The sequence below is a fragment of the Mustela erminea genome, chromosome 2 (genome assembly GCF_009829155.1).
Source record: "Mustela erminea isolate mMusErm1 chromosome 2, mMusErm1.Pri, whole genome shotgun sequence".
NCBI classification, from domain to species: Eukaryota; Metazoa; Chordata; class Mammalia; order Carnivora; family Mustelidae; genus Mustela; species Mustela erminea.
Genome location: NC_045615.1, coordinates 132,834,638 through 132,860,284, shown reverse-complemented (window position 1 = coordinate 132,860,284; position 25,647 = coordinate 132,834,638). Strand labels below are relative to the sequence as shown.

Below are 25,647 nucleotides of genomic sequence, written 5' to 3'. Positions count from 1 at the left end.
AAATCGTGAAGGGGGATAAAGGGGATAAAAAGAGGTTCAAAAAGGAAGAAAGAAAAAGAAAAGAAAAGAATTAAAAAGAAAGAAAATGAATAAAGAAAAATATAAAAAAGAAAAAACATATATATTAGATAAACTAGTTAAAAAACGTTAAAAAAGAAAAGGGTAAAAATTTAAAAAAAAAAAATTTTACCCGAAGACGAGAAAAAAGAAAAAAAAAAAAAGAAAAAGAAAAAAATTAAATTAACTGCAAGACTAAAAAAAAAATCACAGGGAGAAAGCCATGAGTTCCGTGCTTTGCTTTCTCCTCCTCTGGAATTCTGCTGCTCTCCTTGGTATTGAAACCGCACTCCTTGGTAGGTGAACTTGGTCCTGGCTGGATTTCTTGTTGATCTTCTAGGGGAGGGGCCTGGTGTAGTGATTCTCAAGTGTCTTTGCCCCAGGCGGAATTGCACCGCCCTTACCAGGGGCCAGGCTGAGTGATCCGCTCAGGTTTGCTTTCAGGAACTTTTGTTCCCTGAGCTCTTTCCGTAGAGTTCCGGAGGACGGGAATACAAATGGCGGCCTCCTGGTCTCCGGCCCGGAGGAGCTGAGATCCCAGGGCCCCACTCCTCAGTCCGCCCTCAGAGAACAGCGCCCAGTTACTCCCATCTGCCTGACCTCCGGCCGCGCTCCTAGCTCATCGAGCCTGCGACCGGTTCAAGGTAACACCGAGCTGTGAGCTTATTGTCGGCTCTGTCTCTGTAGCCGGCTTTTCTGGTCCAATACCCGCAAGCTCTGAGACACTCAGACACCCCCCATCCTTCTGTAACCCTGCGGGACCTGAGGCCACACTGACCCCGCGTGGGCCCGGTTTAGCCTCTGGAGTGATGTCCCTCAGTGGAACAGACTTTTAAAAGTCCCGATTTTGTGCTCCGTTGCTCCGCCGCTTGCCGGGAGCCAGCTCCTCCCCCCAGGGTCTATCTTCCCGTCGCTTTGGATTCACGTCTCCACCAGTCCTACCTTTCAGAAAGTGGTTGTTTTTCTGTTTCCAGAATTGCTGTTCTTCTTCTCTTCGATCTGCCGATGGATTTGCAGGTGTTTGCAATCTTTAGATAAGCTATCTAGGCTGATCTCCAGCTAGCTGATGTAGTCGAGTTTATTCATTCTTGAAACAGAGTTGACAATCATTGCTCTTATACAGCTGTGAGGAATAAGTGGGTTATTATGTATATTAAAAACTATGTTACTCTTAAAAATCAAATTTTCTTTTATATGGCTTAATTGAATATTTCTGGTGAGAAATCATACATAAAGATTCTCTCTATCATGGCTTTTCCTATGGCTTGAATTCTGTTTTGTCTTATAATGCTAACCTGGCTTTCCTTTGTTTCGTATATGCCTTGTCTTTTTCTTTTTCCTAAACCCTTACGTTCAATCCTACTGTATAATATAATGGTTAAGAATACTGTCTCTAAATCCACACTGCTTAGGGATGAATCCTGGCTTCACCACTTATTTGTTCTTTTGCCGTAAGTTATATAACCTTTCTGTGCCTCAGTGTCTTCTTCATTTGCAAAACGACAATAATAATAACCTATCTCTTCAAGGGTTCTTCTGAGAACTGAATGAAATAAAACAAGTAGAGAGCTTAAAACATAATGAGCAAAAACAGTTTCTATTACCCATTATTATTTTTTTAATTTTTTATTAACATATATTATTAGCCGCAGGGGTGCAGGTCTGTGAATCGCCAGGTTTACACACTTCACAGCACTCACCATAGCACATACCCTCCCCAATGTCCATAACCCAATCACCCTCCCCCTACGCCCATCCCCCCGGCAACCCTCAGTTTGCTTTGTGAGATTAAGAGTCTCTTATGGTTTGTCTCCCTCCTGATCCCATCTTGTGTCATTTTTTCCTTCCCTACCCACCATGCTCCCTGTGTTGCCTCTCAAATTCCTCATATCAGGGAGATCATATAATTATTTTTCTCTGATTGACTTATTTTGCTCAGCATAATACCCTCTAGTTCCATCCATGTCATTGCAAATGGCAAGATTTCGTTTCTTTTGATGACTGCATAGTATTCCTGTGTGTGTGTGTGTGTGTGTGTGTGTGTGTGTGTGTGTGTGTATACCACATCTTCTTTATCCATTCATCTGTTGATGAACATCTAGGTCCTTTCCATAGTTAGGCTATTGTTATTACCTATTATTATTAAGAATGTCTCTTAGACACCATATATTGGTGAATCTTTTTGTTTTAATCTAACCTGAAAATCTCTTCCAGTTAGTGAATTTGAACCATTAATATTTATTATAATTAGTGCTATGTTGCCCTCATTTCTTTGATCTTATTTTGAGTTTTTCATTTATTTATACTTTTTTCTTTCTTCTCCTGTCTTCCACTGTCTAAATCTCTAAATTATAGAGATTTATTTAGAATTATGTCTAAATTATATTCTTTCAGTTTGCAAGCTTTACAGTCTATCTTCTTTCTGGTTATTTCTAGGGCTTTGATAACCATATTTTTGCTTAATGTCTATATGTATTAGTATGTCTTTTTTCCCTGGCCACCTCCATAAGGAGGCAGGAACTGAAGATTTTAAAGTAATTCTGTGTCTGCATCCAGTGTTAGTCATATCTAAATTTCTTTTGTAAATGTTTTGCTTTTTCTCTTTAGAAACCTTTAGAAATTTTTCTTATTCTTAATTTAACCATAATGCGTCTATAGGTAAATATCTTTTTATTATATTTATTCTTGGCCCTGTGCAATCCTTTTTAATAGAAGAGCATGTTTTTCTTTAATTCTAGAAAATTACTCTATTTCATTCTGCCCCTCTTTATTCTCTTATTGAACTCCTATTATGAATAGTCACCTATATTGCTCTATTTCTTTTCATTTTTCTCATAAATTTCATTTTCATTTAATATCCTAATATCTTTTGAGACAGTTTTTTTTTTTATTTGAACTTCCAGGCACTATTATTACCATTCAGTTTTCTATTAGCTTTTTTATTTTAACAGTTATATTTTTATGTTACTTATTTTCAGTTTGTTCTTCATTATAACTGCTTGTTCTGGTTTCATGTTTTTGGTATCTTCCCAAATCTTGCCAAGGTTTTGTTTTGTTTGATTTTTTATCAGACCTTTTAAAAACTCTTGTTATATCTGTTTTTACTAGTTCTACTTTCTTATAAGTCATTGTAATTTCTTTTGTACTCATGATCTTCTCTTGTTTTTCCTGTGAGATATTTTTCCTCATTTTCCCTAATGACAGTAAAATCCTTCCCTAATGACAGCTACATCCTAACTTGAGGTAGAGTTGGAGACAAGGCTCAGTCTAAGCCCTTCTTCCTTTGCCCAAGTGTTGCTCTTGTTAGAGGCAGCCACGTTTTGATGGAATTACTCAAGTAAAGTAACATTAAAAGTTTTGTTAACACATCCATGTCATCAGCACCTGTCCCAGCCTGGCTTCATGCCCTGAGGTTGACTAGAAAGCGCTAACTTTTCTGTTCCTAGGTATGAGGAAGAAATTTTTCTGGGGTCTTAGTTTTAGGACACTGCGGAATACTCCTGGCATTGGGGAGTCTTTCAAGCCTGTTGTTTGGAGGAGTCTGAGTTGCCACAAGCTTGAAACCTACACCAAAGTTTTCAGTTACAGTGAGAGTCTCTTTGCTCCATCCAGCCCACTCTTACCTCCCTGGCACTGGTCAGCCTGCGCTCACACAGGGAGTGAACAGTACAGCTGAAAAGCTTTCCCTGCCTGTGTGTTTATCTATGACCCCTGACACACCACTCTTTCCTTCTGTGCCATTTCCCTCCCAACATCATGGTTCCGCTAAAGGTTTCTCATGGATCTTTACTAAGTGTGACCCTCAAATTGACCATACTTCTTTAGCTCCTGGCGTCTTCAGGATTTTATTTCCATTTCTGTCAGTAACTAGCACTAGGTATTTCTAAGAGGAGAGGAAAGCCTTTGGTGAAATCCATCCAAGTAGGAGAGAATTCCCAAAAAGGAGGGAAGGAAGGAAAAAAGGAAAGGCAAGCTGGTCTCCTTACAGCCTAAGGAAGTTCCAGCCCTTCCTCACCCAGAGTCACAGGAAAAGGGAAAAGAACCAGTGCCCATGGACCCTCCAACCAGATATCAAGAATGGAAAGAGTTGGAGCCACTCGAAGAGCAAGGTCACAAAAGAGCAGAACTAGACAGGGGAAGCACTCTAGGCCTCCTTGAGCAGACATGCTTCCCAGGTAGGAGCACACCATTCCTGTAGGCAAGGTTCACTAGACAGAGAAAGGTGGCTGAACCTTGTGCCATGAAGGAGAGATTTCTGTCTCTCTCTACCACTTATGTCTCCTTGGAGCAAGAGTCCATAGAGAGACCACTATCCTATATATAGGTTCATAATATTAACTCTTGGTACAGTAGTTCAATAAATGTTCTTAAATTAATAATTTTTTTAAAGATTTTATTTATTTGACAGAGAAAAAATCACAAGCAGGCAGAGAGGCAAGCAGAGAGGGGGGGGAAACAGTCTCCCCACTGAGCAGAGAGCCCGATGCTGGGGCTCAATCACATGACTCCTAGATCATGATCTGAGCTGAACGCAGAGGCCCAACCCGCTAGGGGAGCCACCCAGGCGCCCCTAAATTAATAACTTTTAGGGGCAGAAGGAAGGTCCTAAGATCTTGTACTTTCTTCTCCTTTTTGTTCTTTGTATTCTTCCATAGAAATTTCATCACATACTAAAGGATCATTTAAACCCTTGATGAGTGAGTAAACGCCTGAATGCACATCACCAGCTCTTCATTTTTTTTTCTAAGCTTAGTTCTGACTCTTCAGTCAGTATACTTAATGATGCTTCTAGGATATCTCACTGCTTTCTGAACTGAGGGTCTAGAACTTCCCTGAGAATTTTCCTCTTTAAATCATCCTACCTTTTTGATTAATGTTTAGACCGCCATTTTAGCCATCACTCACATTGGAAACCTCAGGGTCATCTCTGATCCCACTGTCATTCAAAACCCCCTTACAGACCCCATATATCCTTTCTTTTCATTTTCTTTTCAATTCAGATACATATGTAGAGATAGGTATAGTTATCTACCTATATAAAAAAGATACATTTTGATGGGCAACCCAAATTAGTATTTTTGATGCACAATTTCTACCATACTCATTTTTTGCTCAAAAGCTTTTTAGTTAACACCCCCTGTTGCTTAGGGCTAGCTGTGATATTCAGACTTTCTTATCCTGACATATAGAACCCCCTTGTCTTCTAGCTTTGACCCATTCTTAGTATACCCACTTTCCCTTGAAGAAGTGGTATGTTTCTTCCCTACCTAATAATATTCAATCTGTTTTTCCTATCGCTGTGAGAAAGCCTAGAGAATCCAATAGCCCTTATGTACTTCCTCTGCAATCTGGATACAAAGCAGATTAAACAGACTCTGACTTCCAGCAACAAACAGTGAAAAATGAGCAAGAGTTGTAGGGTTAGGATAATGACATAATGAGGTGAATTTCTTGTTTTTGCAAAATTACCATTTATTCCATTCCACTATATTTTTTACATCTGCACTGGGCTGAATACAGTGCTAGTTTCTTGGTAACTAGATGTAGTAAGAGAGAAAGACACAGAGACACAAAGAAAGGAAGTACAGAAAGGAAAAAGGAGAGAAAAGGGAAGGAAGGAAAGAAGGAAATGGAGGAGAGAAGGGGAGGGGAGGGAAGAAGTTCAGGAGCAGTGGGGTGTCCTAGCAGCATCGTGAGTTATACTGACTGAAGAGTCAGAACTAAGCTAGAAAAAAAAATGCAGAGCTGGTGATGTGCATTCAGGTATTTGGGAAGGGAAGGAAGGAAGGAAGAAAGAGTAGCACCGTAGACAAACTGTTCTCTGGTGTGAACACTGTAATAAAGGTTTCTACTATCAGGAATTTTCTCTTTGGGGTTTTGAGAAGGTATAGTTCCCAGCTAGAAGTTTGGAATGCCTGGGAACACACACACGTGCACGCATATTCAGATAAACGCTATCAATACAATCAGTCCTTATTTAAACTAGTATCAGAACCCTTGTAACTGGAGACAGTAATAGTGTACCTGTAACAGTCTGAATTCTGGGGGGGGGGGGGGGACAAAAAGAAAGAAAGAAAGCAGTGGCAGAAGAATTGCCTCTAAAATGCATTGCAGGGGGGGCACTTGGTTGGCTCATTTGGTCAAGCGTCCAACTCTTAATCTCAGCTCAGGTTTTGATTTCAGAGTCCGTAAGTTCAAGGCCCCCCTGAGGCTCCATGCTAGGCATGGAGCTTGCTAGTTAACTAACTAACTAACCAACTAAAATAGATAATATTTTTTTTTTAAATGCATTGCAAAAAGACATCTTTTTTAAAGTTTCTTTCCCTTTTTATCCTGTGGAAGGCTATCTGTATTTTATTTCTGTCAATTCAGTCCCTGGATTATGAGGTCCGCTTGATGCCTCTGACTGCGCAGTATATCAACAGATGCTGCTCTTGGAGACGAGGCAGGAACTCACGCACCAGTCATTTGAATAGCACAGTTCTCTTACCTAGAAGTAGTTGAATGTTTCATTATGTACCAGGGGCGAAGGATAGTTTTGGGGGTGCTATGTAAGTGGCTGGGTTCATTCCAGTAATAAATTGATGAGGAGTTTCTAGACATATTAGCACATTTATGTAACTTTGGTACACGTAAGCAATTTTTTTGCCAAAGTTTAATCCCTCCTCAATTAAAAACTTCACAAAGGTGCCTAACAAATTTTGGCTCAAAGAAGAATCAGGATCTCAAAAGTTTTTGTCTTGGGTTTTTTTTTTTTCTCTCTCTTTTTATGATTTTTCTTTTATTAGCAGAATGTGACTCAGGCGGGAACAAATAAACTGATATTTGCAAGGAGAAATCTTAGGAAGTGTGTTACAAAGGGAAAAACAGCAGAGCCCCTGACTAACGATCCTGACCTCTAAATAGTCACTAGGAACAGCCCTCAACTTAGTAAATACGGGGGGTTCTAGACACATAGGCGCACTATAAAAAACACTTCAGGATGGTTAAGAAACACTCTAATCCTCCATGTTTTTACATTTTTTCCTAGATTCACCTTCTAAGGACAACTTTATAGTAACTCTTAAGTCTACAGTATGTTTTTGAGAGGATATACTATCAACATGATTTCTAGTGTATAGGATGAGATATTTTTTAGGTTGCCAATCTAGAAACACAATACAGTAAGATAAATTATTGTACTCCTTTTGGATACCTATAGAAAGTCCCCTAAAATATCCTTTAGTGTGTGTCTGCATGTGTCATCTTTATCCTTATTCCATTAAAAAATGTGATTCATGGGGGTGCCTGGTGGCTCAGTTGCTTAAGCGACTGCCTTCGGCTCAGGTCGTGATCTTGGGGACCTGGGATCGAGCCCCGCATCGGGCTCTCTGCTCAGCGGAAAGCCTGCTTCCCCCTCTCTCTCTGCCTGCCTTTCTGCCTACTTGTGCTCTCTCTCTCTCTTTCTCTGTCAAATAAGTAAATAATTTTTTTTTTAAAAAGTGATTCATTTAGCTGATCCCATGAAAAGAGCACAAAATGAGGCTCAGCTGAGATGGGCTCCCCTATAGAATTTCAGCTTAAGTGGTAAAAATTTCCAGTACTCTGTTCTAACGTTCATAGGGCAATGAGAGTTACTACAGAGCAAATAAGAAAACTAATGAAAAACAGGTGCAGAAACTACAGCCAATTGACTATCTGAGAAGCATTTCTGCACTCAGTGCATTGCTAGTTTGCATTGCAAAGTCCCACCTTCTGTTTGTGGAGCCACAGGAAGAAAACTGGCCTTCACAGTGTGTGCTGGTTATGTAGGCTTTTTCCACAGAGCCTCAGACTTCTCTTAGAGATGAAAGAGCCACAGTAGAGGAGAAGAGAACTATGTATAATTTAAGTCCTGATGTAGACCCATGGTAAAAAAAAAAAAAATCTAGACTAGAAAGCAGTGCTTTTATGATGTTTCTGAATTATGCCTTAGGTCCCTATTGGCATTTGTAAAACTTAAGTTTTAGGTATTCACAGCCACGGACATGTGATTTTTTTGATAGACATTTGGAAGAATTAGCATATAGTAAAGTCATTCTAGACCATTCTGGAAATTGTACAAATATAGATGCATGTGTACAAAAGTCAAGAAAGTAAATAAACTCTAATGTGTGAATACAGATAGTGACCTTTTATTAGATAGAAGGACAATGGTAGAAAGAATACATTCTAGATCATTTTGAATGTGAAGAAATTTAGTATATGCTATTTCCTTTGCCTGACATGAGCTCTCCTCACATTGTCAAGGTCAAGTCAAATTCTAACTGTCAAGGAACTCTCTTTTGGCCCATTCTGATTTCCACATCCTCTGAAATTATTAAGTACTGGCAAGTAAGTCAAGTAGCTTTATGCTACACTGATTGCTAATGTCTTACGAGTTTGTTTTTGTGATCTTGTAACCTCCTTATAGCAAGGGAAAATGTTTTTAAATGGATACTATAAAAACAGTAGTTTTTTTTTTTTAAAGATTTTATTTATTTATTTGACAGAGATCACAAGTAGGCAGACCTGAGCCGAAGGCAGAGGCTTTAACCCACTGAGGCACCCAGGCACCCCAACAGTACGTCTTTTTCACTGATTTCAGTTTCATTAACCTGAGTTCCCTTCAAATACCTTCTTGCCCTAAGACAAGCTATTGGGGCCCATAGCACATCATGCCCAGAGCTGGAAGGACACTTTTCATGAGTTGACTTGGTGCTTACTAAGCATCAGTCAAAATTGTTTTTAGGAAAACCAGATATGATGCTCTAGGGAGACTTTTGAGTTGTTAAAAAAAAAAAAAAAATGCTGTATCATCTAGAATGGGTAGGAGAACAGTAAACTCAGGTGAGGCATCATTCTTTTTTTTTTTTTTAAGATTTTATTTGATTTTTATTTGACAGAGATCACAAGTAGGCAGAGAAGCAGGCAGAGAGAGAGGAGGAAGCAGGCTCCCCGCTGAGCAGAGAACCCGATGTGGGGCTCAATCATGACCTGAGCCGAAAGCAGAGGCTTTAACCCACTGAGCCACCCAGGCACCCCCCATGAGGCATCATTCTATTCTGATTTCCTCTTGACTGGATCCAGCCATGGACTGTGGCTCATGACTGAGGTTTCTGCCACCAGAAAATAATCAGAATCTTAAACATCAGACCCCTGTGCAAAGCAGGTTCTTAGCTCTACATCACAAGTTTGTATGTTTATGAGTTAAATGTTTTCTGTATGTATATTTTACTTTTTATGAATCCCCACCTAAGTCAGACATCTTTTTTTAAGCAACCAACTGCTATATCAAACACATCAGGTATGAAGGCTTCCGCAGTTTCTCGAATCTTCTCCTAAGCCCATTGTCTTCTGTTAGCTTATAGATGCTCCTGCTAGTAACAGTTGCAGTGACTCTGGGGAGGTCTCCCACTGTATCATCATCTTTAAAGTATGGCACGCAACACACACACACACACACACACACACACACACACACACACACACATTGCTCTTGCCAAGGGGATTAATACTCCACTTTTAACACCTGAGTTAACCACACTCACGAGGTTGGTGAAGGTCCTCAGCCAGTTTTAATTTGGGGGCATTGAAAATTGTAGTGTCAGGCAGAGAAAATAGTGTTTGGTTGTAATAGCCATGAAGAAAGAAAACAGAGCTGAGTCCAGCTCTTTTCTGATGTTTCTTTAAATCACTACTATTAGCTCACCATGCAGAGATTTCTCCTTTATTATACATTCAGCCAAAGTGGTGGTGGGGGGGGTGGGAATACCACTGTTTTCTAGCTCCATCAATCCCATGGTGTGACCTCACAGTTTTTTACATTGTGAGCCTGTTAAATTGTGAAGGGAATTTGATGATTGTTTTCAAATCCTTCTCTCTTTTCACGTCCATTGCCCATTTGCTGTTTAGATCATTTCTTGATGAGCTTTCTTTTTTTACATTTACTAAATGTTAGCTGTAGTCCATGTTTAACACATTGGCCTAGAGCCAGTGGGCTTACCAATATATTAGCCTGTTAAGAGAAATTAAATAAAATGTGAAAATGAAAGGAAAATTGCGTCAAAGAAAGATGGAGGCCAACCATGAAGAAGACCATAATGGCTGCTACTCACACCCATTCACTTGCTGTGCTCACAGTTGGGTCATGTTGTGCTGTTGCCAGACTCTGGAAGGAAATTCAAAGAAAGAATTAAACATAATTCTTGCATATAGCAACCATTTATTGAGTACCTATTCTGGATCAACATCAGCAATACAAAGATGAGGAGACTGGTTCACTCTGCAAGAAACTCATGGTTTTCTGTAATGATTCTCAGACCTGCAGTGAAACCTGGGCTGCCCTGATGGAAGGCTTTCAGAAGGGCAAGAGGGCATCCTATGTGTGCATGTCCATGCTAGGAATTATTCCTAAGGAAATACTCAGGAAAACTGCAGGATGGCGTCTTTCAGAGTAATGTTCTCCATTCTGATGCAGAGTAATAAATGACCTACCAGATGTTCCAATAGATATGTGTTAAACACCTGTTCTGCTCCACCTTGATAAAGAACTTAATGAGTTATTTTTCTTGACCGCTGACATGGTGTGTGATAGTTGTTTCTTCGTATCTAATTACTGTCTTCATAGTTCACTGACTCAGTTCACTCTTTAGTTTTCCTCTTTTACTTGCCCGTAGTTGTGGATGATACAGTGATGGTGCTGAGGCATGCTGTCTTTGAACACTTCCTTCCCTCATTGTCATGAGGTTTACTTCCGAAGTGGCTTTTAAGGGTCTGTGATACACTGATCCAGCATTAATACCAACTAAGATTTTAGTACAGATGCTGGTGTCCTCTGTTCCTGCTCCATGTCTGTATAAAAGATTGCTTGATCCCACTTGGCCCTTAGTACCTTTGGAAGAAAATTGAGGCACATGGACTATACAATCAGGCATTTGGCATTTATTTGGGTCAATTCATCACAGTGTTTGAGAACAGGTCAAGAGGTTAGCCAATTCCATACTCTTAATGAGTTCTAAGTTGTTTTATTTTTTTTTTAAAGATTTATTTATTAGACAGACAGAGATCACAAGTTGGCAGAGAGGCAGGCAGAGAGAGAGAGGAGGAAGTAGGCTGAGCAGAGAGCCCGATGTGGGGCTCGATCCCAGGACCCCGGGATCATGACCTGAGCCAAAGGCAGAGGCTTTAACCCACTGAGCCATCCAGGCACCCCACAAAGTTGTTTTAAATGTAGATCTAGTACATCCTTTAAGATCTGCTTACAGAGACTCAAAACTTTTATCTTCCAGGTACAGTATAGGATTTAGAATTTCTAAACTCCAATGTTAATTTTTTAACAAATTAATACAACCATTCTGGGAAAATACAGTTAACAGGGCCTTGTGGCTCCTACCTATAACCTAGAGGTTTGGTTCTTAGACTTTTTCCTTAAAGTGGCAACCAGGTTAACAGAGAACTGAACATTTGCAAACCTAAGACTTCCAGAATGGTATTTCATGGAACTCTTCTTTTGGATCTTCTGCTTCTTTTGTCCTTCAAAACAAAGTCATTTCAAAATTCTTTTTTTTTTCCCCCAGCGTGGCGGTAACTGACAATCTGTTCTAATTTAAGGGTTTCTCCTCTGCAAAAATCTGAAGTTGTTGAGATGGTTAAGAAACAAGTCAAAGTCATAACGCTTGCAATTGGCGATGGAGCCAACGACGTCAGCATGATACAGACGGCGCACGTCGGGGTCGGGATCAGTGGCAACGAAGGCCTTCAGGCAGCTAATTCTTCTGATTACTCCATAGCTCAGGTAAAGCAGCCTTTCCGCCGAACACAGCATGAGTCTCAGTTGATAGTATGAAGAGAAAAATACTCATTCTTTTCCTTATGGATTCTTTTCTACTTTTATTTTAGTTCAAGTACTTGAAGAATTTATTGATGGTGCATGGTGCCTGGAACTATAACAGAGTCTCCAAGTGCATTTTGTACTGCTTCTACAAGAATATAGTCCTCTATATTATTGAGGTAATCACAGGTTAAGTTTAAAATCCTTGTCAGGTACATATATGTTTAAAGAAAATTTCTTCATTGACTTAGTGACTCCTTTGTTTGCCCACTTTTTATAACTTCCAAACATGTTCAAGTCTGTTGGCACAGAGAATAATGAGTGTTTAAATTTCTGGCTAAAAATGTTACATTGTTTTGGTAAGATATGTTGAATTAGAATTAATGAAGTCGTGTTTTCAGTTTTTAAGAGACTACAAACTGGGGCATCTGGGTGGTTCAGTCAGTGGAGCAGTTGAGCGTCTGTCTGCCTTTGGCTCAGGTCATGATCCTGGGGTCCTGGGATTGAGCTCTACATCTGGCTCCCTGCTCAGCAGGGTGTCTGCTTCTCTGTCTGCCTCTCTCCCTCCCCCAGCTTGCACACACACTCTTTCTCTTTCTCTCTCTGTCAAATAAGTAAATGAAAGATTTTATTTATTTGAGAGAGAGAGAGAGCAAGAGCATGAACAGAGAGGAGAGGAAGAAGCAGGCTCTCACTGAGCAGGGACCTCCCCCTCCCCCCACAACATGGGCCTCGATCCCAGGACCTTGGGATCCTGACCTGAGCCAAAGATAGATGCCTAACCAGCTGAGACACCCAGGCACCCAATAAATAAAAAACTTTAAAAGGAAAAAAAAAAAAAAAACCCTCAAACTATGTAGCATTTTTTATAAAGCTCAAGATCATACTAGAGAAAGCGTTACACTATTTAGGGATACACACATGGAAAACTATTTTAAAAAAAAGTAAGGGAATGACAGACATTAAATTGAGGATAGTAATTCTAAGGGGTAGAATCAGGAAGGGTACACACATAGTTTTGCTTGTACAGGTCATCTCATAGTTCTTATTGTTTCAAACTTAGTTATATACAAGTATCCCTTGCTATCCGTACCTGTTTGTCTTCTGAGTTGGTTGATAGGTAGCAAGAGTTCCGATAATGAGGGATTTGTCTAGAAATTATCAGAACATTCAGTTCCTATGTCTGGATGGCAACAAATTTCTATATTCCTTTTCTGCTACCATCTATAACATTATTATTGAAATTAAAACTTAACCCAGGTCAGGAATGTCCCCTCTACAAGGAGGCATTCTGTTTTAAAAACATTTTTGCAACACCTGCCAGGCACCAGGCTTAGTTTAGCAATGACAGGAGGTTCCTCTCCTTCAGGAGCTTGCCAATAGAATACAACGTAAGCCATTATGTGTAATTTTAAATTTTCTGAGAACCGTATAAAAACAACTAAAAATTAAAGCCCAGGTTAATTTTAAAATGACATTTTCTTTATCTTAGTATGTTCAAAATTATCATTTCAATATGTAATCACTATAAAAAATTATTAATACACTATTTTACATTCTTCATGCTGTTTAAAATCCTGTGTGTATTTTACACTAACAGCACATCTCACTGTGGACTAATCACATTTCAAGTGTCCAAAAGCCCTCTGTGATCCATGGTTCCCACACTGAACAGCACACAACAACTCGCAGATATGCTGAACTAAATGATTTAACCAGGACATGATAGAAAAGTTATTTACCGTTTTTTGTTTTGTTTTTTTTTTAAGCTATAGCCATCTTATCTTCATAAGCTGTAATTGTAATACTTAAACTCTAGTAGGTGTTACCAGTTTCTGGCTTCCTTTGCTGCTGTACACAGCATGGTGATAAGGGCCCCTTAGTTTGCTAAGAAAATCCTCCGTGTTGTACTGCCGCCTGAGGACCTGCCCACACCCTCGTAAACCTGCCCAGGGCTCCCTCACACACGTCTGTTTCTGCCACCTTGCCCTCCAATCTGCTGTGTCTACAAGTCTGTCAGGAGGGACACAACCTAACCATTTGCTATATGGAAATAATATCTCATACTTTACACTAGAGAAGTAACACTATAGACAAAGAAAATATGGGTGAATTTCACATTTACGCTGCTAATTGTTAGTTGGGAGTTGCTGTCTGTTTCGTTCAGCCCCTGTTCTTTATGCCTCTGTCAGAATGCTTATCTCCTTATTAAAATGTTGACTGATCATAGTTCTGATGAGACAAGCTAGGAAAATTGAAAGTTAGTTTCAAAGCATGCAGGCAGTTTCAGTTATTGGTCACAAAAATGCTATAATTAGGCTACAGCCCATTAGGTAAAATAATCAAGTACTTGGACACATAAACAATCTATGAACTTATTGTTCATTACTGCTGAATTTTGTCTGGAATAGTCTGTGTTTTGAAGCAAAATGCACTTCTAAAATAGCTCAGAAGGTCCAAAAACAGATACATTCTTTGTTGTATGTGTAAATTTGTGATTCTTTTCTAAAATGATAATTTTTGATTCCCAATCCCCTCTATAGTTCTAGATTTCCTAATTATATTTTCTTCTCTCCCCAAACATTGATATTCAAAAGAATATCAGTTTATACAGTTATTTACAAATACCTTTGAAGATACAGGGAGTTCAAAGCCACTGGCACCAATAAATCTGCTTACAAAAATTTAATTTTATAAAATGAAATGAGTGCACAACTCATTGCTTTTTAAAAGCCTAGATTATTTGACGATCAACTGTGAAGCAGGCGAAACTTACGTACTAATGGGAGAAATAAAATATATTAAACTCACATGAAAAGACTAAAACTGCACGCCCTGTTTCAGATGCAGAGTTATGCGATTTGTGGTAGATTAGCCCTAAATTTCACTTGGCTTTGAATTTAAAGCCTCTTCATGAGATATTTAGCACTAATCAAATTCTTTACACATGGAAAAGGAAGTAAGTCCTAAACTCTACGGGAAATCTCCTTTTTAAGGTATTTTTCTTTTAGCACTTTATAGAAATGTATTTTGAATATAATTCAACTGTCTTGGAAAGGAATTGACCTTTTAAATCAATTCCCAGATACCCAGCATTTGCCTGCTAAAACAAGTTCTGCCGATGTTAATGGTTCATGTCACTCCCGTGAGTGAATAGACCGAGAACACTTTGCTGGGTGTCTCTGGTGTGGACAACTGCCAGTCTCCAATCTCCCCTTTCAGTTTTTTGTGCTGATCAGGCGTGGGAGCAGAGGACTCATTGACTGTTCATAAGCTGCTGTTTAATATGCAGAAATGCTCCATGAGGGAAAAGTCTGCGAAGCTTTGACTGCCACGCCTCTGCTGGGACGTGGAACTCAGAAAATAATACCAAGAGAGGCAGGTCTAAAGTTTCTTTGCTAATAAAGGAATGGCCTGGAATGCTTTGGGTTTCATAGATTATCAGCAACAAGTGCTTTTCCCATTGCTGTAGCGCCAGGAACATCACTATCTAGCTCCTCTGTTGCCATAAATTACAGCCAAACAAACAAACACAGACTTGGCAGGTTCCATATAAAATGCTTCCTTGTGGTGGCCGCCCAGCAGTAGCCCAAGGTGTTCAATGAAATCACCGGCTAGTTCTAAAGGAAATTTTCCCCCTCTGAGATATCTGACTCTTTCTTAGCAAAATAGGACCTTTTCTTTCAAATGATTGGTCACATCCAGGTTTCCTGGTAAGATCCCAAAACAGTGGAGTGTTTCAAAATTCCAGAAGCTTTGATTAAAGTCAAAGAGGTGATACTTTCTGAGCACATTGTCCTGGGACATGGATTTCTTGTGAATTTAAATAATCTCCATACTTCCTGAGAAAGACTGGAATTTTCTTTCTGCATCCATAGTTCTTGTTGAGTCCAAGGAGGGGCTTTTATATGTTTATAGTCAGTTAGGTGTTGTTTTATTTAGTTCAGGTTGTGTTTCTAATATATCTTTTAAGTACAAATCAGACGAGCTTGAAATCAGCCTTTCTGTAGACTTTTTCACTGTCAAAGAACTTTTTCTCCTCTAAAATATATAAACTTGAATGTCAAAATATTTGTATAAAGTTGTAGGGTACTGTATTGAAGGATTCTGTTTCATATTCTAGTCATGTCTCCTCTTTTAAAAAATGAAATTAGAGTAAGAATTGTTTAATGTAGGAAGATAATTTGTAAAAACATGTTCACATACCTTTCAATAGGAGAAGTAAAAAGTTAAAAATGTGTTGATAGATTTCCACTTAAAAATTCCTGCATTTCTTTCATAAGGCAATTCAATTAGGCATTTTTAAATGAACTTTGAATGAAAATGTATTCATTTATTTGCAAACTATTTTAAATGTTAAGCTTTCTATAAATATTACTTGATTTGAGGGAGGTTCTTAAATTTCAAGCTCATATTGACATTTGAATCCGCACCAAATGTTACAGACACAGCTAGGACACCATTCACATTTACAAATGTTCACTCACACACGAATTTAACATAACTTTCTCATTGTATATACCATTGGTGACTGCAGATACATTTATGGCTATAACCTTTTGAACCAAGTCCTATCCATTAGATAATTTGGTATGCATCTCTTTTTCAGACCAACTATGATTGGACCACATCTTCATAGATGAGCGAGGTCATAATTTGAACCTTTGTGTTGAAAAATTCCACATATTTCCATCACACACTAAGATAGCTCAAAGAGGTTCTTTGCATGTGTTGCTGCAATAAGTCACAGTTCCCTTCAGAGAGAACATACCATCAACCGGGAGTATCACAAATACGTGTTTACATAATCCACATTTGAAGAAGTGAAAACACAACAGAGAGCATTAAAGCCCATATTGTCACCTTGTATCTTCTTCTGCTTAAAATAAATAAATAAATAAAGTCGGCAGCACCACCTTAAGGAATAAACTTAACTTAACTTCCTATAAACATGCCAAGTTTTTTTAAAGCATGCAGAAATGAATGGCCTAGCTCCTTGTCTAGGGCAAATGTTCAATTTTTTTCTGTAAATAGATGGAGGAAAGCAAGCAAGAATTTCAGATCTGATTCCGATTCCTGTGCTTCTGTGATTGTTGCTGGTAATGTGTGTTACAACCTGAACACAATTCAGACTTATTTTTCATGTGCTATTGCTGCTTTGTTTTCTTTTCCATCTCATGAAGCAGACATTCGTTTTTATATATGCTCAATCATTCCTTTCCATGATAAAAAGGAAAAAGATCAATGTGGATACAGAAGCTGTTCATAGGGAGGCCAGCCTGGGTACATATTGATAAATGGTGAATTTGTAGCAATTCATGCTTCCATAATGAGGTTAAATGAAACGTGAAGTGTAGCAAAGTCCCTGCAACTCTGATTCAAAAATTCACTTGACTGGCACATCAAGACTGCTGTCCTCCAACAGGTTTTGTTGTTGTTATGCTTTGGTTTTGTATATGTGTTCACGTAGTAATCTCATTGCAGGGCTAGACTTTTTACTCTTCCATATCTACTTGATTTTTAATTACATTTAGATCGGCTTTCCTAAAAATAATCTACGTATTCCTGACTTACTAATACTTACTTTAATTTTGCATTTGTCTTAAGCATGTTAGAGAAAGTTGTTTTCATTTTTTTTTATTGCCTTTCATTTTGTATCCAAAGTTAAGACTGCTGTTTTGAAGAGAATTTCAAAATACAGAAGAATATGATGCTTTATTACTTGAAGATTTATGCCTAATCAAAGCATAAATTCAAGTGACCAAGTATTTTTAATACATAAATTCAAATTTCACTTCCAGATGACTGTAATTATCAAGAAACACTTTAAAGGTTTATAAACTTTAATCCATTAATTCTACTTCGAATAATTATCTTTGGGGGGGCACAAGAAAGTTTTTGGAGGTGATGGATATGTATATTACCTTCAGTACAGTGACAGTTTCACAAGTGTACACATATGTCCAAACTTACCAAATTGTATGTTAACTGTATGCAGTCTCTTGTATATCGATAATACCTTAATCTTTTATTTACCAAGAAAAAATAATAATAATCTATCCTTAGAAAATAGAGATGCATAGGATTTCTGTACAAGAATATTTAGTTCTGAATTATGTATAAAGGCAAAAACTGGAAACAAGCTAAGTATCCCAAACTAGTTATAGTCACTAGATGTATAGAGGATATACATCTATAATTTCATTCTAAGGGATATAAAACACTTAATAAAATGTATATTATGTAATGTTAAGAGGAAAAGGGTCAGGACATGACACTATATACAGTAGGTTTCCAGTAAGGTAAATTTGTGAGTGTATATAAATGACCTATATGAACGTAGCCAACACAGAAGAAAACTATGATTATATTATTGGAGGAAATAATTTCATTTTCTAAACAAATGTGTTATTTCATATAATCAAAACAACAGTTTATCTCTTTAATTACCAAGAGATACTTATCTCTTTAATTATCAAGAGATAAATCTTTTAAAAAGGAATTAAAGCTCTAAAACTATAAAGCCAAAATATATTCCCTAAACTGCCTTCCGGAAAGTGAGGTTATATTTCATTTTTTTAAATGTATGATTGATTGCCTATTAATATGATTCTTTTTTGACTGAAACTAATTCTGCCTGAAATAACAAATACCTTCCGAAAGGATCCCTTCAAATTAGAAAGCAGAACAGAGACATGCCATTTCCAAGAAAGTTGTGAAAATCCTATGCTAATACTGCCATTATGCAGAGGTTGAGTTTTGGGATTCTAAGCAATGCATTTATGGGTTTGTTTGTTTGTTTTTTTTTTTTTTTTTTTTTTTTTTTGGTGTCCTAACAACCTTGGGGTTGTTTTCTTCCTAGATCTGGTTTGCCTTTGTTAATGGCTTTTCTGGACAGATCCTCTTCGAGAGATGGTGTATCGGTCTTTATAATGTGGTGAGTTTCAGGCATTTGATTCTTCCTGCTTTATTAAACACTTGGAGATAAAGGTTCTGCCTGCATTAGGCTGCTTTGGAATAATGACCATTGTGTGCCCTTCAGATGTTTACAGCAATGCCTCCCTTAACTCTCGGAATATTTGAGAGATCATGCAGAAAAGAGAATATGTTGAAGTATCCTGAATTATACAAAACGTCTCAGAATGCCCTGGACTTCAACACCAAGGTAAGATACGCTGGCCCAGCACATCTGTGGCAGGCAGTGGGACTCGCTTCACTGTTTTAATTCCATGGGGCATCTGGTCTTCCATACTCCAGGGCTCTGACCGTGGCAAGTCGTACTGGCCAAAAGTTCCGTCCGAGGGGGACTCAGACGGGTTTTTATTTGTTTGTTTTCTTATAAAATTAATGCATAATCACAGTTCACTAGGGTTTGTGAGTCAGCAGTAAATTGAGGCCGAAAGACAGACATGAGTGTCCTTTTGGCCCTCGGACTTTCTATCTTTGCAGTGTTGTGGGGAAAGGCTCACTCCTCGCGGGAGTCAGTCTTTCAGTCTTGCGGGACTGACAAGCCCCATCTTTACATGTATAAAGCAGTGGGGGTGGAATGGGGTGGGAGGGAATCTCCTTCTTTATTAATTTTCTGTTTTGTGAAATCATTTTGACCTCATTAGAATATTAGTTTGCATTATACTCTCTGGTCCGTAACTCGTTTAGTCATAACACCCAGTATTTCCAACCCATCAGATTTTAAATACAAGATAAAATATCTAACATTTTATCTAAATGCGCATTCTGAGTTTGTATCCTACATAACACACTGTGGACTGTTTGTCATGCCTTGGGGCTCCTGGTATTTATTCACCACCAACAAAAACATCTCATTTTCGTCCAAGTTTAGATTCTGAAGTCTTTCCACGGGCACTTTTTAGTAATTCAGGTTTCTGTTCAGACGGAGAAAAATGGTTAATTTTATCACAGTCAAAACAAATGACATTTTGAAACTATAATAAAAGCAACAGAGTACACCTTCCCCGAACTTTTCCCATCTAATAGAGCACATGTTTATTAACGTGTTTCTAATCATCAGATGTAATCAGTGCTTCAAATTTAGGACAGTTAATGTAGGATATTTTTAATGTGTATTAATTTTCAAAGCTCTCAGCTGATGTTTTTTCTCAGTGTACCAAGATAATAAAGCAGACAGGTGCTTCAGCTCCTCAAAGCTGTAAATGACAGCGCCTGGTTGATAGCCTCCACGTTATTCGTCTTCTGAGACGACGTCTTCCTGACCTCACCAGGCATGCATGCCCAGGGGTGGACCCGCAACTTGTTGACATTGTTTTAAATAACTGAACTTGGTTAATTAAAAACAAAAAACTAAAGAAAAACAAAAACTGAGAAGTATCTCAGACCATTCATTCTGAAAACTATTTTTAATGGTCTCTTAAAACAATTAGTAGTTACAATATGCAATATCTGTGCATCTTGTCTTTTATTTTTTAAGGTTTTATTTGGGGATGTTCTGACACTTATTTATGATGTCTAGTTTGTATTAAATTGCACCACTTTGCTGTAATGTTTTTTGTTATCTGTGGTTGGTATTTTCAAGGGATCATGAGACACAGTCCAGACAGATACAATGGACTGTGAGCTCTTGTTTTCCTGAAAAGGTGATTTGAGAGCTGAGAAAGTTCCAGGCCTACTGGCATCCTCACAGTAATTCTCACTGAACTGGACAGTTGTCTCAAAGCCGCAAGTATCCAGTCTACCATAGCTCAGGCTCCACAATGCTCTCTCAAGAATTAACTTCCCAGCCACAGACTTGGCCGTGGAAGTCTTGCTTAGAAACATAAAGTGATCGCCGCAGGATCATCCAGAGCCATTCCTGGAAAGTCACGTCTTTTCATACCCTTTGCACATGGCAGCTTGGACGGTCTTGGGGCCAAGGAAAAGGCAGCCTGTTGTTTTGATGTGTAAGCAGCATTCCTCGCGTCCTTTGCTGTTCTTTTATTGTTTACAAAGTATTTCATTATCTGCGGAGCCCATGTGTTTTGAAAAGTCATCAGATCAGCCCAAAAGGATTATGCAACTTCTCTATCCTTTGAATATTTATACATAAGTTGCCAACCATTTTTTCATAGCGCTTGTGGATTTTCTAATGATTTCAGTGAAAAATCTTCGATTAAATCCCTTCTAAGTGTTTTAAAATTCAGGGACAAATGGCGACAAAATGCATAGTTGTCTACACAGCAGTTGCCGTGGGTCCCCAGTGTAGAAGTATTGTTGCCTTGAATGATGATGATTACGTTTGTTATGGTAAAAAGGGTCGGAGGTTCTGAGGTCGTGACAGGGGTTAAAGGATTAGCATGTGACAATAAGTATCGGTCAAGAAAATGGAAAAGTAGAACTAATTTTTCTTGCACCCACCTGTGCTTTCTGTCAAATAAAAACTTGTGGTAATGACATAGTGAGGAGAAGAGACAAAGGTTAATGAGTAACACAAGTTCAAATGTGTAACGTATTGGAGCGTAAATTAGATCATACAATCCAGTGTGGCGCGGCCAACTAACAAAGGAGATTGAGATCACGGTGGAAAATTTTGGGAGGCAGGCAACTTAATTTCTGTTGTTGGAACAGCTTCAAACTATTAATACATGCCAATTTTATTTAGCGGAAGTTTTGCTTGCGAGAAGCACTTTTAAATGACAAAGCCGCAGCTCTTCAAATCCTAAACAGGTTTTCGATAACTTAATCTTTCCCATCCCTGCTACAAAGAAAAGACCAGCAATACAAGCGCCCTTGCTCTTAAAATACAATAGATACAGAAACGGAATAACTATTCAGTGATGTTATAATTGTAGGAAGTTCCATGTTGACTGATGTTAAAAATTGTGGAAGCCTTTTGTAAATTCATTCAGTGATAGCAACGTTGCTTTAAGAAATTATATGCCTTATGGTATACCTGTTATTTTTGGTATGTAGTACATGTGTGTGGAGAGAGGTGGGGAGAGAGAGAGAGAGAAAGAATGTATTAGATTCTTACCATTGAAAAGTGTACACTTTTACTGCACATGGGAAACAAAAAGTAGGGGTTTCACTAAATTAGTCTTTTCAAAAGTCTGTTCTTTGAGAATTATGAAAATAGTCCCACCTAAAGAATTGCAGGACCTACCTACATTTCTTTTAACTGTTACTTTCTTTTTCAGGCAGAAATTTAAACTTTTAATACTTGGTCTTTAAAAAGCAAAAAAAAAAAAAAAAAAAAATTCAGTGAAGCTGAAAAAACATTTTGAGAAACATAAAAATAAATAAATGACCCATGAAGGTCTAAGAGGCAGAAAGTGTCTGTCAGTTCTATTAATTCACAGTGGTGGCCCGACAGAAACACGTTTTGTGAATCTAGCTCACAGATAAAAAGAAAGGTCAGAGTTCACGGAGCTAGTTTATCGCAAATGGTTCTCATGGATTTTTGTTTTCCCTCAGGTTTTCTGGGTTCATTGTTTAAATGGCCTCTTCCACTCAGTTATTCTGTTTTGGTTTCCACTAAAAGCCCTTCAGTATGGTAAGTACAAAGGATATGAATGCTAAGAGATGACTTTTTACATTTTTAGAAAAATAACTCATTGTCAATATAGGTTAAAAATTATAGCAGTTTCATTTTATGCTGTTTTCCTTAACCTAAAATACATGCATCCAAAAGCTGTACACACTCTAAAGATTTTTATTATTCCTTTGGGAGCAAAGTGATTTAATATATGCAAAGCCTTTCTTCCCACTTCTCATGTTTTCCAAACTTGCAGAGAGTTAAATTTTAGGACTCCTTTTCCCCCCTCCGCTGATGTATAGTTTGAAGACAATAGTGCTAATATTTTATGTGGTCCATTTAACTCACGTATAAGGCTTGCACCAAACTCTTTATACTGAACCTGATAAAAAATGCTCATGTTTTCAAGTACGCGTGAGCCGGTATTTTGAAGGAGGTTTTTTAATATGTTTTTAGGTTCATCTTAGAGTGCAAGCTTTCCCTCCGCTTGTTTTGAGGGAGTGATTTTACTCTGTTAGTCTTGAGAGAGGGGAGCACGGTGAATTTCCTATGCCCATAAAAATGATCTAGTAGCCACTCGACAAAAGAGATTTGCTGGGATGCTGGGTCCCCTGAGCCGACCTTCCCCTGAAATCCTGAGGAAGGCAGCCGGCTGCTCTGTGCCTCTGCTCCCGAACTACAGGAATTAAACACAGGGCACATGCCCTGCCGGAGGATCTGTGTGTCCTTTAGAAGTCCCGGCCCTTACCTCCCCTGGCTGTGAGTTAACGATGGCCCCCAGAGGAGTGTGCTGTCTGTCCCTTCTTGCCGACCTACAGTCTATTCCGCAAGGTGGTCTTTGCAGAATGTAAATCAGACCGGGTGCCTCTCGCTGTCAAGTTTAGAACGAAATGCACAGCCCTCACCGTGGTTGATCCCGCCACCGGTGTTGCCATGTACCATCCCACTCCAGCCCCCAGCCCCGGTCCCCTCCGTCCTCCAGCCTGACACTTGCCTACACTTCCTCCTTCCTCCTCCTCCTCCAGGGAGTCCCACCGGATCTCCCCCTCACCCCCTGGCTTGTGCTCCCAGAGAGCCACCTTCTCTACTCCCATGTCTTCCCCTCATTATCCTTCATCTTCTTGAGGCTATCTTTACCTATCAGGGTGTGAGGCATTTGTTCAGTTTTTATTCTCTCTCCCCGTCAGTGTCAAAGCTCCTGAAGAGCAGAGAACTGTGTAGTTCAGCGTTGTATTTGCAGGACTTAGAACAGAGCCTAGCTAGTCATCAGCGCTTGGGAACCTGCCCCTGAGTTAATGGGGGCACGGGGCCTGCGTGGGGTGAGAGTTACAGGGAGGGCCCTTCGTGTCCAAATCAGAGATTTTCATCTCATTTCTTTAATAATTTCTCTCCTGGTACACTAAATACTTCTCATGTTCTAAGCCATGGAAATGAGTAGTAAGAAAAATCCAATTAAAACACAGCCTGTTGACTTCAATAGGCCAGGAGAACCACAGTGGATTTTTTTTTTTTTAACTATAATTCACATGCCGTTAAATTCACCCTTTTAAAATTATATAATTCAGTGGGTTTTTTGGTATATTCAGAGAATTGTACCAATTCACCACGATCCAATGCCAGAGCATTTCTGTCACTCCATAAAGAAGCCCCACGCCCATTAGCTGTTACTCCCCATCGCTCCTCACCCCAAGTCCCTGGAAACCAGTAATTGTTGTCTGTGAATTTGCCTATTCTGGACATTTCTTAAGAATGGAATCATGTCATATGAGGCCTTGCTTCATCCATGTTGCTGCAGCATGAATCAGTACCTCACTCCTTCTTACGGATGAGTGATATTCCCTCCTGTGGATTTTCCACATTTTCATTATCCATTCCTCTGTTGAGGGACATTTAGATGGTTTCCGCTCTTCGAAACCATGGGATATTGAACTCTAGGGTATCATATGGGACCTTAGACAATTTCTCTAGGTAAGGCTTCTTTTCAGGTTGCAAAAATCAATATAGGTATGAAAGACGAGGCCTGTCCATCGCTTGCTGTTTCAACATTCTAAACTGGAAAAAGGAAATTCAATATCAAAAGTCTCTCCAGCCAAATAGCACGTAAAACGCCTTCACAGTGACAGGGTTTGAAAGGAAATCCCAAGTGACTCCAGCTCCTGGAGAGCAGATCCTGGGGCTCTCTTTGCTTTTGTCTGGGAAACTGCCCAAGCTCACTACCTTCAGCGGGGGCAGTTCATGAAATGTGCCGCCTGTAGAACCCAAATCCAGCCCAGTCCAGAGCACACATGGTCTCTCTTCTTAAGACATGAATGATATGTGGGTAAATTACATTTTAACATTCTACTGTTGAGGGGTTTGTTGGGTTTTCTTTACCTTGTTTTTAATTTTTAAATAAGTAGAGGTTTTGCATTTTTTTTTCTTTTGAAAGGATGGGGTACACAAGAAATGTTTGAGTCTATAAAGTGCAGCTAAACATGCATTAATTCACTCGCTTCGGTGGTTCCCAAAGTATGGCCTGTAGACACCTTCAGAAATATCCATGATGACCTTCTTGGAGTACCTGAGGTCAAAATTTCAAAATTTGCATAGTACTATCCAGACATTACTTTTTTGTCTTGCGGCTGATACAAAAGCAAGAGTGGGTAAAATTGCTGGTGCCTTGGCATAAATAGTGATTCCAATCCTTCGTGGACATGATAGTCCTCCCTGCCATGCACCAAATTAAAGAAGCAACAACAAAAGTCAGTGTCACATAAGAATGCCCTCGAAGAAGCTGTCAAACTAAGACTTCTGTTCCATCTTGAAACCTGATGCGTATCTCATGAATATTCTGTGTGACACAAGGAGAAGTGAGCAGAAAGCCCTTCTGAGCACCGGTGAGGTCCACCAGACAGGATGTCCTGTGGACCGTTTGAGCTGTGACCTGCACCAGCTGCTCTCATGTGGTTACAGAATCCTGCCTAAGGGTTGCCAGGTTGGCTCAGTTGGTTAAGCTACTCACTACCTTAGGCTCAGGTCATGATCCCAGGATACTGGCATCGAGTTCCGCTCCTCGGTGAGGAGCCTGCTTCTGTCTCTGCCTCTGCCTATCACTCTGCCTGCTTGTGCTCTTTCCCTCTCTCTGACAAATAAATAACTAAATAAAATCTTAAAAAAAAAAAAAAAAAGAAAGAAAGAAAGAAAGAATCCTGCATGAGTTGAAGGCCCACCCAAAGCATCAAGGGGAGCCATTGGTTTCAGTGTAATAGAATACTGTAACTTCACGGTACAGTTT

At 39.1% G+C, this 25,647-nt stretch overlaps 1 protein-coding gene and 1 long non-coding RNA gene across 5 annotated transcripts in view; one reads left to right on the top strand and one right to left on the bottom strand.

Moving 5' to 3' along the window:
* Positions 1-25,647, top strand: part of ATP8A1 (ATPase phospholipid transporting 8A1) — a 237,954-nt gene that overhangs the window by 172,611 nt on the left and 39,696 nt on the right. For all 4 annotated transcript variants that reach the window (XM_032334198.1, XM_032334197.1, XM_032334199.1 and 1 more), the window contains 5 exons: positions 11,668-11,851; positions 11,956-12,066; positions 18,750-18,824; positions 18,930-19,052; positions 22,313-22,391. In XM_032334198.1, coding sequence (XP_032190089.1) covers positions 11,668-11,851; positions 11,956-12,066; positions 18,750-18,824; positions 18,930-19,052; positions 22,313-22,391 — 572 coding nt within the window. The remainder of the gene's footprint in view (positions 1-11,667; positions 11,852-11,955; positions 12,067-18,749; positions 18,825-18,929; positions 19,053-22,312; positions 22,392-25,647) is intronic.
* The window catches only part of LOC116585034, a 31,230-nt gene continuing 15,782 nt past the window's right edge, over positions 10,200-25,647 (bottom strand). The window contains exon 3 of the long non-coding RNA XR_004283444.1: positions 10,200-10,225. This is a non-coding gene — a long non-coding RNA (uncharacterized LOC116585034). The remainder of the gene's footprint in view (positions 10,226-25,647) is intronic.